The 13,978-nt window shown below is 44.1% G+C and overlaps 1 protein-coding gene across 6 annotated transcripts in view; it reads right to left on the bottom strand.

The window, feature by feature from the left end:
* Nucleotides 1-256: 256 nt before the first annotated feature.
* sobpa (sine oculis binding protein homolog (Drosophila) a) overlaps nucleotides 257-13,978 on the bottom strand; it is a 34,076-nt gene continuing 20,354 nt past the window's right edge. For 4 of the 6 annotated variants that reach the window (XM_082973736.1, XM_082973735.1, XM_082973734.1 and 1 more), the window contains 3 exons: nucleotides 12,529-12,624; nucleotides 6,438-8,451; nucleotides 257-5,860 (listed from right to left, as the gene is read on the bottom strand). In XM_082973736.1, coding sequence (XP_082829862.1) covers nucleotides 6,448-8,451; nucleotides 12,529-12,624 — 2,100 coding nt within the window. In that variant the 3' untranslated portion in view covers nucleotides 257-5,860; nucleotides 6,438-6,447. The remainder of the gene's footprint in view (nucleotides 5,861-6,437; nucleotides 8,452-12,528; nucleotides 12,625-13,978) is intronic. The other 2 variants (XM_082973738.1, XM_082973737.1) reach the window with 2 other exon arrangements.

Genomic DNA, 13,978 nt, shown 5'->3' on the forward strand with positions numbered 1-13,978 from the left:
CTGCAGTAGAGTATCAATATGCCACTGTGGTTGCACCAGTCTCGATGCTGTGTAGGCTGGTGCAGACTTTTTGCTGATTGCCACCCCAAGTGTTCTGTGATGCACAGTGGATGCTATGACACAATGTGTCCAATACATATTTTTGTGCTTATGCTCCACGGTCAGAGAAGGAATTCATGTGTGTGTGTGTGTGTGTGTGTGTGTGTGTGTGTGTGTGTGTGTGAGGTTAAACAGATATTGACAAAGATGAAACAAGTTGGTGTGTACCTCTATTTATTAGTCTCCATAAGCAATTCACTGAATAAAGCAAATACTGTTACAGCACAAAATTATTATTTTCAAAGCAATCTTGGCAACAAGTTATAGTAACAACTTCATAATAAAAAGACAACAGTTATATCCATTTCTTGCAGTTTTCTTCACTTTAATTAAATAATACTATAAAATGTACAGAAAGGTTGATAATTCACCACTAGATAAAACATAGAAGGGGAAGGAGGATGTTTGTTGGTGGTGTAGGAAGAAGGGTCCTTTAGCAAAATGGGAGGGTTGGGTTTATACAAGTTACAGAAAGCTGATCATCTATACATCAACACTAGCAACATAACAAAGTAGTTTTTTGTCCATTTTATTTTGTACAAAGTGGGGAGTCTTACAAGCGAGCATCATCGTCTGCACTGTAGAGTACACAAGTGAGAGTTAAGGCAGATTTTCTGTTCACGTTTGAAAAGTGACATGAGAAATGTCATGTTTTTGTTTCGTTTAGTATTTCTACTCTCTATCAAGATTTTGAATAGGAAGTTGTCATTGCATATCTTAGGCTGTTGACCTAGCCTATTTAATTCCATTAAATGGGTGCTGGATTTTCGCTTTTATTCTTCATCTCTCCCCAATGAAATAGACAGATGAAGTTATTTCCACTTCATTCCTTTAAGTAGCATTTGCAAGACTGACGATGCTGGCACTGGAGGGGTGAATTGGCCTTTCGGTCACAACGATGAAGGCGATATTAAGGTGTGTGTGTGTGGTATTCCTGGTGTGTTAGGGTGAGGAGGACTATGCATCAGGGCCACTATGCGTCAAAGGTCTGTGGAAGTGCTTCAAAAATCATAGTTGTGAGTATTTTCAGTTCAACTGTGTTCGCAGCAAAGAATATCTACCCTGACACCTAGTGGCAATTCTTAGCTTCACACAGTTATTTATATTTTACTGAGATGCCTCCAGTCCAACAGACAATGGCAGCAGTGGTCGGCTGAAATCAGTTGAACCCACACATGCACACACAGACCCAGACACACATTTCTGCTGTCAGACTGAAGCCCGACCTGTTTCATTGTCTCAGTTTCAGCTGTCTCCCACATCTGTCAAGAACCGCAGACACTACAAGTTTCCAGTTTCAAGGCTATATTTGTCTAAGTATCTCTGGTTCGCATTACATATGGTGATGAGGTCAAGTAAAAGTGAATGAAAGAATGGAAATTATTCCTCATTATCTCTGTTTCTTATGTGATCTCTAATTTTGGTTGAAATCATTGAGGATTAGTCAGTGCAAAAGTTATTTGTTTGCAAATTAACTGCTACTCTTTGAGTGTGCAGTAGGATGACTGCAAAAGGCTAGGTTGCCGAGTCTGGAAATGTATTTTTTTAAGATATATGCAGTACCAGTCAAAGGTTTGGACACACCTACTCATTCAAGTTTATTTTTTTATTTGTACTATTTTCTACATTGTAGAATATAATAGTGAAGACATCAAAACTATGAAATAACACATATGGAATCATGTAGCAACCCAAAAAGTGTTTAACAAATCAAAACAATGCCTTGATGACAGCTTTGCACACTCTTGGCATTCTCTCAACCAGGTTCATGAGGAATGCTTTTCCAACAGTCTTGAAGGAGTTCTCACATATGCTGAGCACTTGTTGGCTACTTTTCCTTCACCCTGTGGTCCAACTCATCCTAAACCATCTCAATTGGGTTGAGGTCGGGTGATTGTGGAGGCCAGGTCATCTGATGCAGCACTCCATCGCTCTCCTTGGTCAAAAAGCCCTTACACAGCCTGGAGGTGTGTTAGGTCATTGTCCTGTTGCAAAACAAATGATAGTCCCACTAAGCCAAAACTAGATGGGATGGCATATCGCTGCAGAATGCTGTGGTAGCCATGCTGGTTAAGTGTGCCTTGAATTCTAAATAAATCACAGACAGTGTCACAAGCAAAGCACACCCACACTATCACACCTCCTCCTCCTCCATGTTTCACGGTGGGAACCACACATGCGGAGATCATCCGTTGAGCTACTCTGCATCTCACAAAGACATGGCGGTTGGAACCAAAATCTCACATTTGGACTCATCAGACCTAAGGACAGATTTACACCGGTCTCATGTCCATTGCTCGTGTTTCTTGGCACAAGCAAGTCTCTTCTTATTATTGGTGTTCTTTAGTAGTGGTTTCTTTGCATAAATTCGACCATGAAGGTCTGATTCACTCAGTCTCCTCTGAACAGTTGATGTTGAGATGTGTCTGTTACTTGAACTCTGTGAAGCATTTATTTGGGCTGCAATCTGACATGCAGTTAGCTCTAATGAACTTATCCTCTGCAGCAGAGGTAACTCTGGGTCTTCCTTTCCTGTGGCGGACCTCATGAGAGTCAGTTTCATCATAGCTCTTGATGGTTTTTGCGACTGCACTTGAAGAAACTTTCAAAGTTCTTGAAATTTTCCAGATTGACTGACCTTCTGTAATGGACTGTCATTTCTCTTTGCTTATTTGAGCTGTTCTTGCCATGATATGGACTTGGTCTTTTAACAAATAGGGCTATCGTCTGTATACCACCCCTACGTTGTCACAACACAACTGATTGGCTCAAACGTATTAAGAATGAAAGAAATTCCAGAAATGAACAAGGAACACCTGTTAATTGAAATGCATTCCAGGTGACTACCTACATTTTTGATCTTTTATTTATCTAGGCAAGTCAGTTAAGAAAAAAATCTTATTTACAATGACAGCCTAGGAACAGTGGGTTAACTGCCTTGTTCAGGGGCAGAATGACAGATTTTTACTTTGTCAGCTTGGGGATTTGATCTATAAACCTTTTGGTTACTGGCCCAACGTCTAACCACTAGGCTACCTGCCGCTAATGAAGCTGGTAGAGATAATTCCAAGAGTGTACAAAGCTGTCATCGAGGCGAAGGGCGGCTACTTTTGAAGAATGTCAAATATAAAATATATTTTGATTTGTTTAACACTTTTTTGGTTATCAAATGATTCCATATGTGTTACTTCATAGTTTTGATATCTTCACTATTATTCTACAATGTAGAAAATAGTAAAAAATAAAGAAAAACCCTTGAATGAGTAGGTGTGTCCAAACTTTTGACTGGTACAGTATATATATTTATTTTAAAACCGGAAATTCAAGGAAATAATTACTGTGAAACAGAATCCTAGTCTTGGCACGGGACAGGCGAAGCCTAAATGCCTGACTATCATGCGGCAGATTGTGTTGCAGTGCTTACTCTGAGTCAACAGTCTCTAATCTGAACATTGGTCTCTGGTTCCACCTGCTTGGCATACACAGACACTGGCAAACACTACTGTCATCGGGGAGGAAGTCAAGATAGAGCAGTTGGAACAATACATGGATGGAGAGAGAATGAATCTCTAAACATCATTTTAGTTAGTGTGTGTGTGCATGTGCGTGTGTGAGAGAGTACATCATGGAGGGTGGTGAGTCGTTGCTGTGCGTGTGTACGTGTCTGCAAATCCATGCATGTGTGTGTATGTTTATGTGTGTAACACTCCAATTTTTGTTATAAAACATGCAACCCATAGCTCTGGCTGGTGTGTGGAATTACACTTCCCATCGGTGTTCAGGGGAAGAGAAAGAGGGTTCAGACCCAAAGGGAAATGGGAGAGATGGAAAAAGAAGTTGGCAAGAAGCTGGAGATTTTGGCTGGACAGATAGAGCATGAAAATCAAAAGAGTAAATTTTATGTTGACAGAAGTCTATAGGGAGAAATCCTTGCACCAAAATACATACTTTTATTTGAACCTGACAAGCAACATGATGCTTTCTAATTTCTCTGTGCAACTGACAAACTTAGAGCCTTTTTGACACCCCCATGTGGTACACTACCCACCAATTTGGCAACATGTACTGTAAGTGCAACTCATTTTGGGTAATAATACATAAGGTTCGTCATTATGTCCCTCAATAGACTCTCAGTCCTTTCAGATCACTGAGCACCAACTAGTGTGTGTGGGGGGGCTGTTAGTCTCTACCGGCAATATAAACTAGAATGAAGCAAAATATACACTGCCAAAATGTTATAATGCAGACAGATTAACACTGGCAAAGGACAACATTTTGAACAGGGTGAAGGACAGGGAAGTGAGATGATTCCCCATATCATAATGTAAATATGACAAAATCTTTGACTCATTAAAGAATTGATTAATTTGTTTCAGTAGTTTGACTTTACAAATAGTTCTACAGTACGTTTGGACCAGTGTTTCCAGAGAATTATCTATGACTGACAAGCAAATTTGATTTAAGAGAGCCAGCTTCCCTTGTCAATGATAAATCCTAGTGCAACATTACGACCCTGAGCACTAGTGACGAAACAATGCTAATGGCTGTGGTATCAACTCTCGATTGACGCAATCCCTTTGTGGTGTGATAAGCAGCAGTCATACTTTTGCTTCCATGATGAAAGTCACATCATTACCATAACCCTACTGTACACATCAGAGATGTGGCTGAAGATATAGCATTATCATCAATATCATTGCGGTGTTAAAAATGTAAATACAGCCGTGACGATTACAATTAGAATTACACATCTGATTTTGTCTGACCAGGAGCTTGCAGAGAAGCAAAATAGCCTCCACGTTGGCAGAGATTGCACATTGTCCACAGTTACCCACCGTCGTTTGCTGGTGAGGTCTCTACCCTGTTGTCCACAAATCAGTGAGTGAGGATAAACTTGAAAATTCTTGTATTTTATGACCATGAAACCCACTGAAGATGAGCAGTTCAATAGTGCCAAGGTCTCCTTTTATTGTGGAGATATCCCCACTGCTCCACAAGGGAAAGGTTCTGTGACGCAAAGGGGCCCCTGGTATCTCCAGGAATAGAGTGTGCTACAGTCAGAACACAAGGATTTCACCCCTCCTCTTTTTTCTTGTTATTATTCCTCAACCTGTGAGGCTCAGAAAATGTCTCCCTCTGATTGTTACCTTCCATTATGAGATGTCTCTTTTTGGTTTCCAGTTCAAAACAAATGTCCTGTCACCCTCAATGGTGGGATGGGGGTTGGAGGTTAGCATTTTGTGCTGGTTGTGATCATGCAAAGGTGGGGGGCGGGTGGGGATGACTTTAGCCTGAATTTCTTGCCACATAAAAATGCTACACCTTTCACTTTGGAACAGATTGGCTAAAAATGCTACCTTAGACCTCTTCCAGCGAACACAAAACTGCTGGTAAATCTATTGGCTTAGCATTGTGGCTTATCAGTCTGACAGCAGAGATCTGACAGAGCATTTGCTTTGGAAGGAAGGGAGAGAGGGGCAGTATGGGCTAAAGGAATGTGTCTCAAGAGAAAATAACACGTCTGGTCTGGGTTAAAGGTGAATGCCTCCAAGTCCCACTTCCACTGGTCCAGGGGTTATTGTGGTCGGCCTGTGCCGAGTTGTTAAGATTAGGGTGACAAGGCTAGAATTTTGAGTGCTAGTTGGCTGGGAGAGAGGTTCATGGGGTGGAGAAGCGAGGGGTGGATAGTGGAAGGCTAGTGTTGTCAAGAGCTTCAACAGCATACCTCATTCTGTAGGGGAGTTACTGCCACCTGTCTGAGCTGAAATATGAAAGGAGAAAGAGGATCCAGAATTAGACATGTTAGATCAGACAAAGGGAATCCCCATTCTACAGGTCTATTTTTCAACCAGACATCTCTCTCGCTCAGATCCAATAGATTTACTGCTGCATGCTTGACTAAAGTAACATTAGTGTGTTATCAACCCTGACATCAAGAGTATATTTTCCTTCACGGTTGTACATTTCTGTCAGCACCCTCTCTCAGATCAGGTCAAAAGCTACGGCAAGGGCAGTGGTGAGGGAAACATTGCAATAGATCTATGCCGACAAAAAAGGTAATTTTATGTTTGATGAAGAAAGGTCTCTAGATATTTAAACAATATGATCAAACAGTGCAATTGTATGCATCAAAATATGCTGCAAAGCAGCACAAGCACAAAATACCCTACACAAAGTTAAATCGGACATCTTCATGTTTTGAAGGCCTTTTTGAAAAACTGTCAGACTGTTTGATATTTTTGTGATATTTCCACACCACCTTTAGGGACAGGTACAGGGCAGAGATGATGGGAGGGGGACCTTCTTGGGTCCTCAGTAGAGGGTGCCATGAGACCAACCTTTTCTGCCTCATTTGTTCTGATTGCGTATTCGCAGGCACCTCCTCTTTAGCGGCGGCTCCAGCTCGGGGCTCCCTGCCCCTGCTGCCAGGGGAGCGCTGATGCTGCATGACACGATGGCCGTCTTGTCGCTGGGCTTTGGCAGGGGCTGGATGACACAGCCAGCCTTGGGCTGCAGCAGTGCATAGGCGTGGTCGTCATCATCGTCCAGATCCATAAGGTCGCCGTTGGCTTCCAGCTTGCCTTCCCAAGTGCCCCCCTGCACTGCCTCCTCACTTGGGCCCCTCTTACCTGGTTCCCACTCTGGCACCAAGCAGCTGTTCTCCTTCAGCGCCTCCCGCTCCAGCTCGCAGTTGGCTGGTTCGCCGCAGCCTCCTCCTCCTCTCCGGCCAGGGTCAGACAGAGGTGTGGGTAGCGTGCTCCGGCTGGGGCCGTCTGTGTGTTGACTGCTGCCATTTACTATGACATCACAGGGGGCAGGTGGGCTGCAGGGCTGGGTCCGTGGGGTGCCAGGGTGATTTGTGAGCTGGGTAGTATAGGAGTTTTGGTTTGGCTGTGGGGATGGTGATGTGGCCTGGCTACAAGGCAGGAAGCCTGGCTCCAGAGAGTCACTAATGGCCTCCCTGACCTCCTGGCTCATGTCCTCTAGGCTGCTGTCCCCCTTCCCCTGCCCAGAGGCATTCAGAGGGGATGGTCCAGAAGGTGGGGGGCTGGTTGAGTCCCCGTCTCGTTCCACCTTTACATGGACACTGGGCACCACCCGCTGGATGACCTGCTGCAGCCGCGATCGCCGGCCCAGAGTCAGGTCGATCACGCCCTCGGGGAGGGAGGCCGCGGTGGAGGCACACCCCGGACTCTCAGTCTTCACGGTCAGGTCCACCACGTCAGTCCTACTCCTCTCAGAGCCAAAGCGGGCCAGATCGTAGCCAGAGAAGCCCGGGGAGTGCACCCCGGAACTGGAGGGCCCAAACTTGTGATCCCCTCTGGAGGAACCAGCGGAGAAGGGCCTGTGGTCCTCCCCTGATGCACTGGGAATGGGGTTGTTGTTGTTGCTGGGTTTGTCCTTGGAGGTCTTGGGGTTGAAGGGGAAGGGTATGGGGATAGGGATGGGCACCGGCAGGGGCACGATTACAGGGTAAGGGACCAGCAGGGTTGGCGGGGGAACCAGAGGGGCGAGGGAAGGCATACCAAAGTTCATCATGGGTGGCATAAGCATGGGCCCGTTTGGCATCATGTTGGAGTGGAAGGGAAAACCGGGTATGTGTAGGCCTGGATGGGGTGGCATCATCCCTGGGGGGTTCCCTCCCAGGTTGGGGTTGTTGGAGGGATGGTGGTGGGGTGAGAACTGTGTCCTGTGCATAGGGCTGGATGGTGGACCCAGGGTTCTCGGCGGGGGTGGTGGTGGTCCGATGCCAGGGATCATGGGGTTGGACAGGGGGCTGTTAGGGCCTGGGCCATGGTGAGGTGGGCGGAGGAAAGGTGGCCGCATCTGCTGCATCATCTGGTGCTCCATGAAGAAGGGCAGGGGCACGGGTCCCCGGGGCGTCATCACCATTGGGGGGCTACCCAAGGGGACTCCCATGGGAGAGTGCAGAGAGGGGTGTGGGGGAGGGGGTAAGGTGGGGCTCTCGTGGGGTCTGGGCGTGGGGTTTTTGGAGGAAGGGGAGCAGACAGTGCCTGTCTCAGAGGGAGAGGCAGCGGTGGAGCTGGAGGGGACTGGCACAGAGGGGTTTCCCCCAGGGGAAGGGGCTTTGCGACGTAAGTCACCCAAGGGTGTGCCCCAGGACTCGGGGGTGAGGAGCTGCGCCCCGGTGCTGCTCTCCGACTTGCCCTCCACAGGGCCGTGTCCTGGGTTACACAGCCCCCCTGGCAGCGCCGCCTGAGTCTCTTTGTAGAAGATGTCCATCTTGTACTGGTTCAGGCATTTGGCACTGCAGAACTGCAGCCTCCGTTCACCAGCACCAAAGTCCAGGTACTCCTTGGTGTGGCGGATGTGTTTGCACCAGTCACACACCTGTAACACAAAACACAAGACAAAAGACATCATCAGGTATAATGCATTACAGATACCACACATAAGCAGTTAAAAAAGTCAGCAACATTGCCCTTTTGCCATGTGGCTATTCAAACAACTTTGGTAACCAGAATGTAATCTCAGCCTCCCACAGTATCTGCAGATTAGGTACACTTAAACCTAGATTGTAATTAAATTAACTGGTCAAATTTTGTTTCGTTACACCAAGTAAATAAAAGTAAATCTGCATGGCATGTTTGTATCCTCGTAATTGAAACCCATCTGTATTTTTGTGCTTCCATTGCATAATGGCACATGTATAGTCTACATGTAGTGAGTGAGACAGAGAGATTTTCATACTAACTTCACACTGCTATGACCCTTCAGGTACAGGTAATGTACAACACATGGTAACATCCTGATAAATGCTTACAACTTGAGGAAGAAGTAGCTTTCAACTGGCTTTAAACGTGAGTGCAAATCTGGATCGGCGTACTTAAAGCTTTTAAATGAAAAACACTTTGTCCAGACATGTAATTCACATTTACACCTGCCATGGGGTTTTCACCTCTTAAACTTCCTTCATAAGGAGGAACCACTCCGATAAACATGAATCCACTGAGCCGTGTGTGACAGTGGCCACAGGCACAGCCGCAGGACATAACAGCCTCAAGTAAAAGGTTTTCCCTGTAAGGCATGAGCATAAGTGGGGGTAGATGAATGTGGTGGCTGGGTGAGATGGACAGACGGAGACAAGTGAACAAGCTGCCAGTAGGGGGCATGGAAGTGAGAGTGACAGCTGGGTGGAGTTTTACTGTGTTCTGGTGAAAAATGGCTGCTGAGAACCACCTAGGTGGGTGCTATGATGCATTACTTAATTCACTACTGGTGTGTAACTTTAATATGAGTGTTTTGGATATTTTTATTGCATAAAAAGATTCTGATTAATTAATTGACTGTATTAAAGTAGAATTGACTGCATTAAAGTAGAATTGACTGCATTAAAGTAGAATTGAATGCATTAAAGTGGAATTGACTGTGTTTAAATGGAATGTGATTATCGAACCCTACCCCGGGGGCATTACACACATTGGTCAGGGCAGGGGAGCAGCCTGGCACAGCTTGTCAACACTGTGGGATGCCAGGGCCTTGTGATGCCAGGATATTTTTCACTGGCTACAAAAGTTTCCAAAATGCTCACTGTGAACGTTCAATCATCATGTGGCTGTTAGTTTCCAAACTGTTAGTTTCATTAGTGTACCTGAGATAATGAACATGACCCTGGTGAGTGGATGGCAATGGGTGGGCCAGGGAGATGGGTACGGCCCGGGCACACAACTCACTCTGCCAGCTCAGAAGGACGTGACAGCGACTCACTGAAGATAATTAAAGCATTAATCAGCTGTCAGACCCATGAACGACGTCCATCCATCACACACACCATAATCCCCCTTGTTGAATGCTAATAAATTGTGGGATGCTACTGGAAGACGACTAGGTTCGGCTCACAGACATACATGTACTGTATGATCCTTATGATCCTAACCATTTGATTTTTCAGAGATCACATATATGCCTGCCACACTTGAGTCAAAATTAGATTTGAACACGCACACAAGCACGCAAACACACACACGTCATGACAACCTCAGATTTGGAACGGTCATGGAACCCTCATAATAATATGCTACTCTTGTGTCATCCTCCTCTGAACCCTGGCCTGATTCATTGATTTGTACCTCATTTTTCACTAAACTAGATTTTCCATAAAGTACTTAGATCTCAGTTGATAGGCCACCCTGATTCATTCACTCTTCTTTAATCTCTCTTTTCCATCCCTTCCCCGTCTCTCAATTGACAGGTCACACATGTCAAAGAGATGGACAAATCCGTCAATGACAATCTTGTCCATAATTGGATTTTAATGTTAAACAGAGGTCTCCTCCATCACTCGATTTCAGTCAAATGGCCACTGTTAGAAAGGCTGTCATAATGTAGACATGACCATCAGAGACCATATCTGTAGTGCTCTGTACTGTTATAGAGGCGCAGCATTACAGGACCAAAGACTAGTGTTCCATATACTGTCAGCCTGGTTTCATAGACTAGATGTATCATAGTAAACAAAAATCTCGTACGCTCAAATTAGTACGATATGTTACGTTTGGTATGGGTACATAAGACAGAAGGTTACGTGTTCGAATCTCATCATGGACAACTTTAGCATTTTAGCTAATTAGAAACTTTGCAACTACTTACTTTTTTTCTCTACTTTGCAACTACTTAGCATGTTAGCTAACCCTTCCCTAACCGTAACCCTGTAACCTAACCCTAACTTTAACCTTAACCCCTAGCCTAGCTAACGTTAGCCACCTAGCTAAGGTTAGCGTTAGCCACCTAGCTAACTTTAGCCACAACCAATTGGAATTCGTAACATCTCATACGTATTGCAAATTCAAAACATATTGTATGAATTGTAATTCATAAGATATCACATAAATTGTCATTCGTAACATATACGAATTGTAATACGCAATATATCATACGAAATGGATGATGGATATCCACAAATGAATGTTACGTCTAGCCCTGAGTCCAGGTTGATATTGCAGCTTGGTACTTTTACAGGTGAGTGATCAATAGTCAGCCCTTTAGCCTTGATATCAGTAGTCTTCTTTTTTTGTCCATTTGGTACACAATGAGCCATAGCTAAAAAAGTCTGAAAAGTGCTCTGAGAGTTGGGTTCAATGATGGTAAGCCTGGATATTTTAAATTATAAATGTGTTGACATTTTCTTGGGCTAAAAAAGAAGACAGATGGAGTGCAATTAACGACTTTCTGCACTGTGAGTGAAATTTCACTGTGCATTACCCTAATGGAGTTATTTTTTTCTCTCTCTCTACTCACTTCCTCTCCTGCACAAAGATGTTTGCAGTTTAATGTAATTATGGTCATTTATTTCAACCACGGCCATCATACTGGTGGTCGCTCTGGCTCGGTTTAACCATTTGCTTTGCTGTAGGTAATTACCTAGCTACCTGGGCTTCCCGAGTGGTGCAGTTGTCTAGTGGCACAGTGCTAGCTGTGCCACTAGAGATTCTGGGTTTGAGTCCAGGCTCTGTCCCAGCTGGCTGTGACAGGGTGACCCATGGGGTGGTGCACAATTGACCCAGCAGTGTCTGGTTAGGGAAGGGTTTGGCCGGGAGGGATGTCCTCACCACAGCGACTCCTGTGGTGGGCTGGATGCAGTGCACGCTGACACGGTTGCCAGGTGTACGTGTTTCCTTTGACACAATAGTGCGGCTGGCTTCTGGGTTAAGTGGGCATTGTGTCATCAAGCAGTGCGGCTTGGTTAGGATGCAATACCGATTTCTAGTTTGTCTAGAGAATTTAGTTTTTGAAAACCTGTCCATCTCGCTAACCGTCTGGTTAAACACTTAACAAAGTGATCAGCAAGGGAACAGATTCTGATACTGTGTGTGATAGTATGTGCTGGAGGAACACTATCTGATGGGGTGGAAAGTATTATTCGGGAAATTATATTACGGGGACCAGTATCTGCTGGGGGTACAATGTCTGGATCATGATGATCTTATGAAGCTTGCAAAACAAAGTGGGTATATTCCATCACAAATAATTTAAATTCATTCATTGAACCTGACACGATTCAAATAGAAAATTGCCAATGTTGTAGAGCTAATCTTTACAGGTGAACCGCATGTCCAATTCTATTACTGGATTGAAATGTATTGAAATGTCAGCAAAAAAAATGGTCAAGATAAAATTGGCAGAAAATTCCTCATTATGGATCTATGAAGAGAGAACACAACATCTGAATCTAACACAATGCAGAATGAAAATGAGAAAATAAAACAATTTGAATGAAAAAAGTATGTGATTCACTTTAAATCAACGTAATTGTTTTATATATAACTAAAGGCTAACAGTACATTCTCTAAAAACAAACCTCTTTACATTATTCAACACATCAAACAGTCATGAATATCAAAATATGTCATTACATTTCTAGCCATCAAAAACTTAAACTCTATCTGTGTTAAACGTTTTAGTCCTTACAAGCACATCGCTGTTTGTCTTGAAGACAAGCCTGGGCGTATCCTTAGAATAGCTGTGCTGGGGTAATTTCTCACCACGGCCGTCTTCGTCTCTCGCCTGAGGGGAGAAATAACGGCCTCTTTTTACGAACGGACAAAATAAACAGGTGGACAGAAAAGAAGAAGGGAAAACAACAACAAACTTATGAATGGAAAGACACCGACAAAGGTAAAATGGTGAACATGCATTTGGGTTGTGGAATCATATGCAGGTTCTCATCATCATAAAATAAAGCCATGTGGAAAGTGTGTGTGTGTGTGTGTGTAGTAACTATAGTTAATTGTTCACATTGACAGCTATAGAGCCTAGATGTTATATTGGCATTATGAACTGTGAAAGAGGGAAATTCTATGAAATTGCACATTAATCTAAACATTGTTATCCGGGGAGTAAATGCTGCATTAATCATTTTTAAAGACTTCCAAGGAGAAACAACTGTTTAACAATATCACAAGCAATGTCCCAGTAATAAAGGTTAAAGGAAAGAGGATATGGGATTTAAAATCCACCAGCATCGCTGGGTTGACGGGATGCTCTCTCTTTTTACATTGGCACTAGACACTGTGCAGTCACATCTATAAGCATTGAAATTTACACACACACACACACACACACACACACACACACACACACCACACACAGATGTGTCATTGTGTCATTATCCAGTCTCCATTTTGTGCTGTGACCCTCTGGTCCTGTGCCAATTCATTTACATATAGTGCTAATGAGGTGCTGGCACAGTGAACGAAGCATGAGGGGCACACACACACATACACAAACAGAGAGAGGGAGAGAGAGAGCGATGGAGAGAGAGATCAACCAGCACCAGACATAGTGTCGGGTGAAAGTACAGTCATACAATGGGGACACCACGTCCTTTACTGGGAATCAGGCACAACTGTGTTGTATGACGATACTGAGAGTATGAAGGAAAACCGGCTACCTGGTGATAAACCCAGACATTGGCTATGAAAGTGCCTACCCGCCATGGGTAAAACATTTGTCCATCCAGAGAAGTCAAGCTGCATTTTGAAACAACTTTCCTTCCAAAAAATCATATAATCATTGGCCATCATTTCTAATCATCAGTTGCTGTGATTATGAGTGACGATGTCCCACTCTCCACTTTTTGGAAGGAAAGCTGTTTCAAAAGTTACTCTTCCTCAAACTACTCCTTGGCTATTAGAAATGTTATTTACGCAAATATATTCCACAGCTTATTCCCCTGGAAAATCCAGTAACACTTTTTATCACAGAAAATATGTGATGTCTTATTGTTGGAAACACTATGACAACTAAATACAGTTGCAGTCTGGCTAAAGTGTCCGGTGTAAACATGGCATCACAGTTCCACACCACCGGTATCTGTGCCCATTGGTGACTAAGATGCCCAGAGGCAGTGGCACACCAG

Source organism: Salmo salar, chromosome 01 (genome assembly GCF_965601325.2).
Source record: "Salmo salar chromosome 01, fSalSal1, whole genome shotgun sequence".
NCBI lineage: Eukaryota > Metazoa > Chordata > Actinopteri > Salmoniformes > Salmonidae > Salmo > Salmo salar.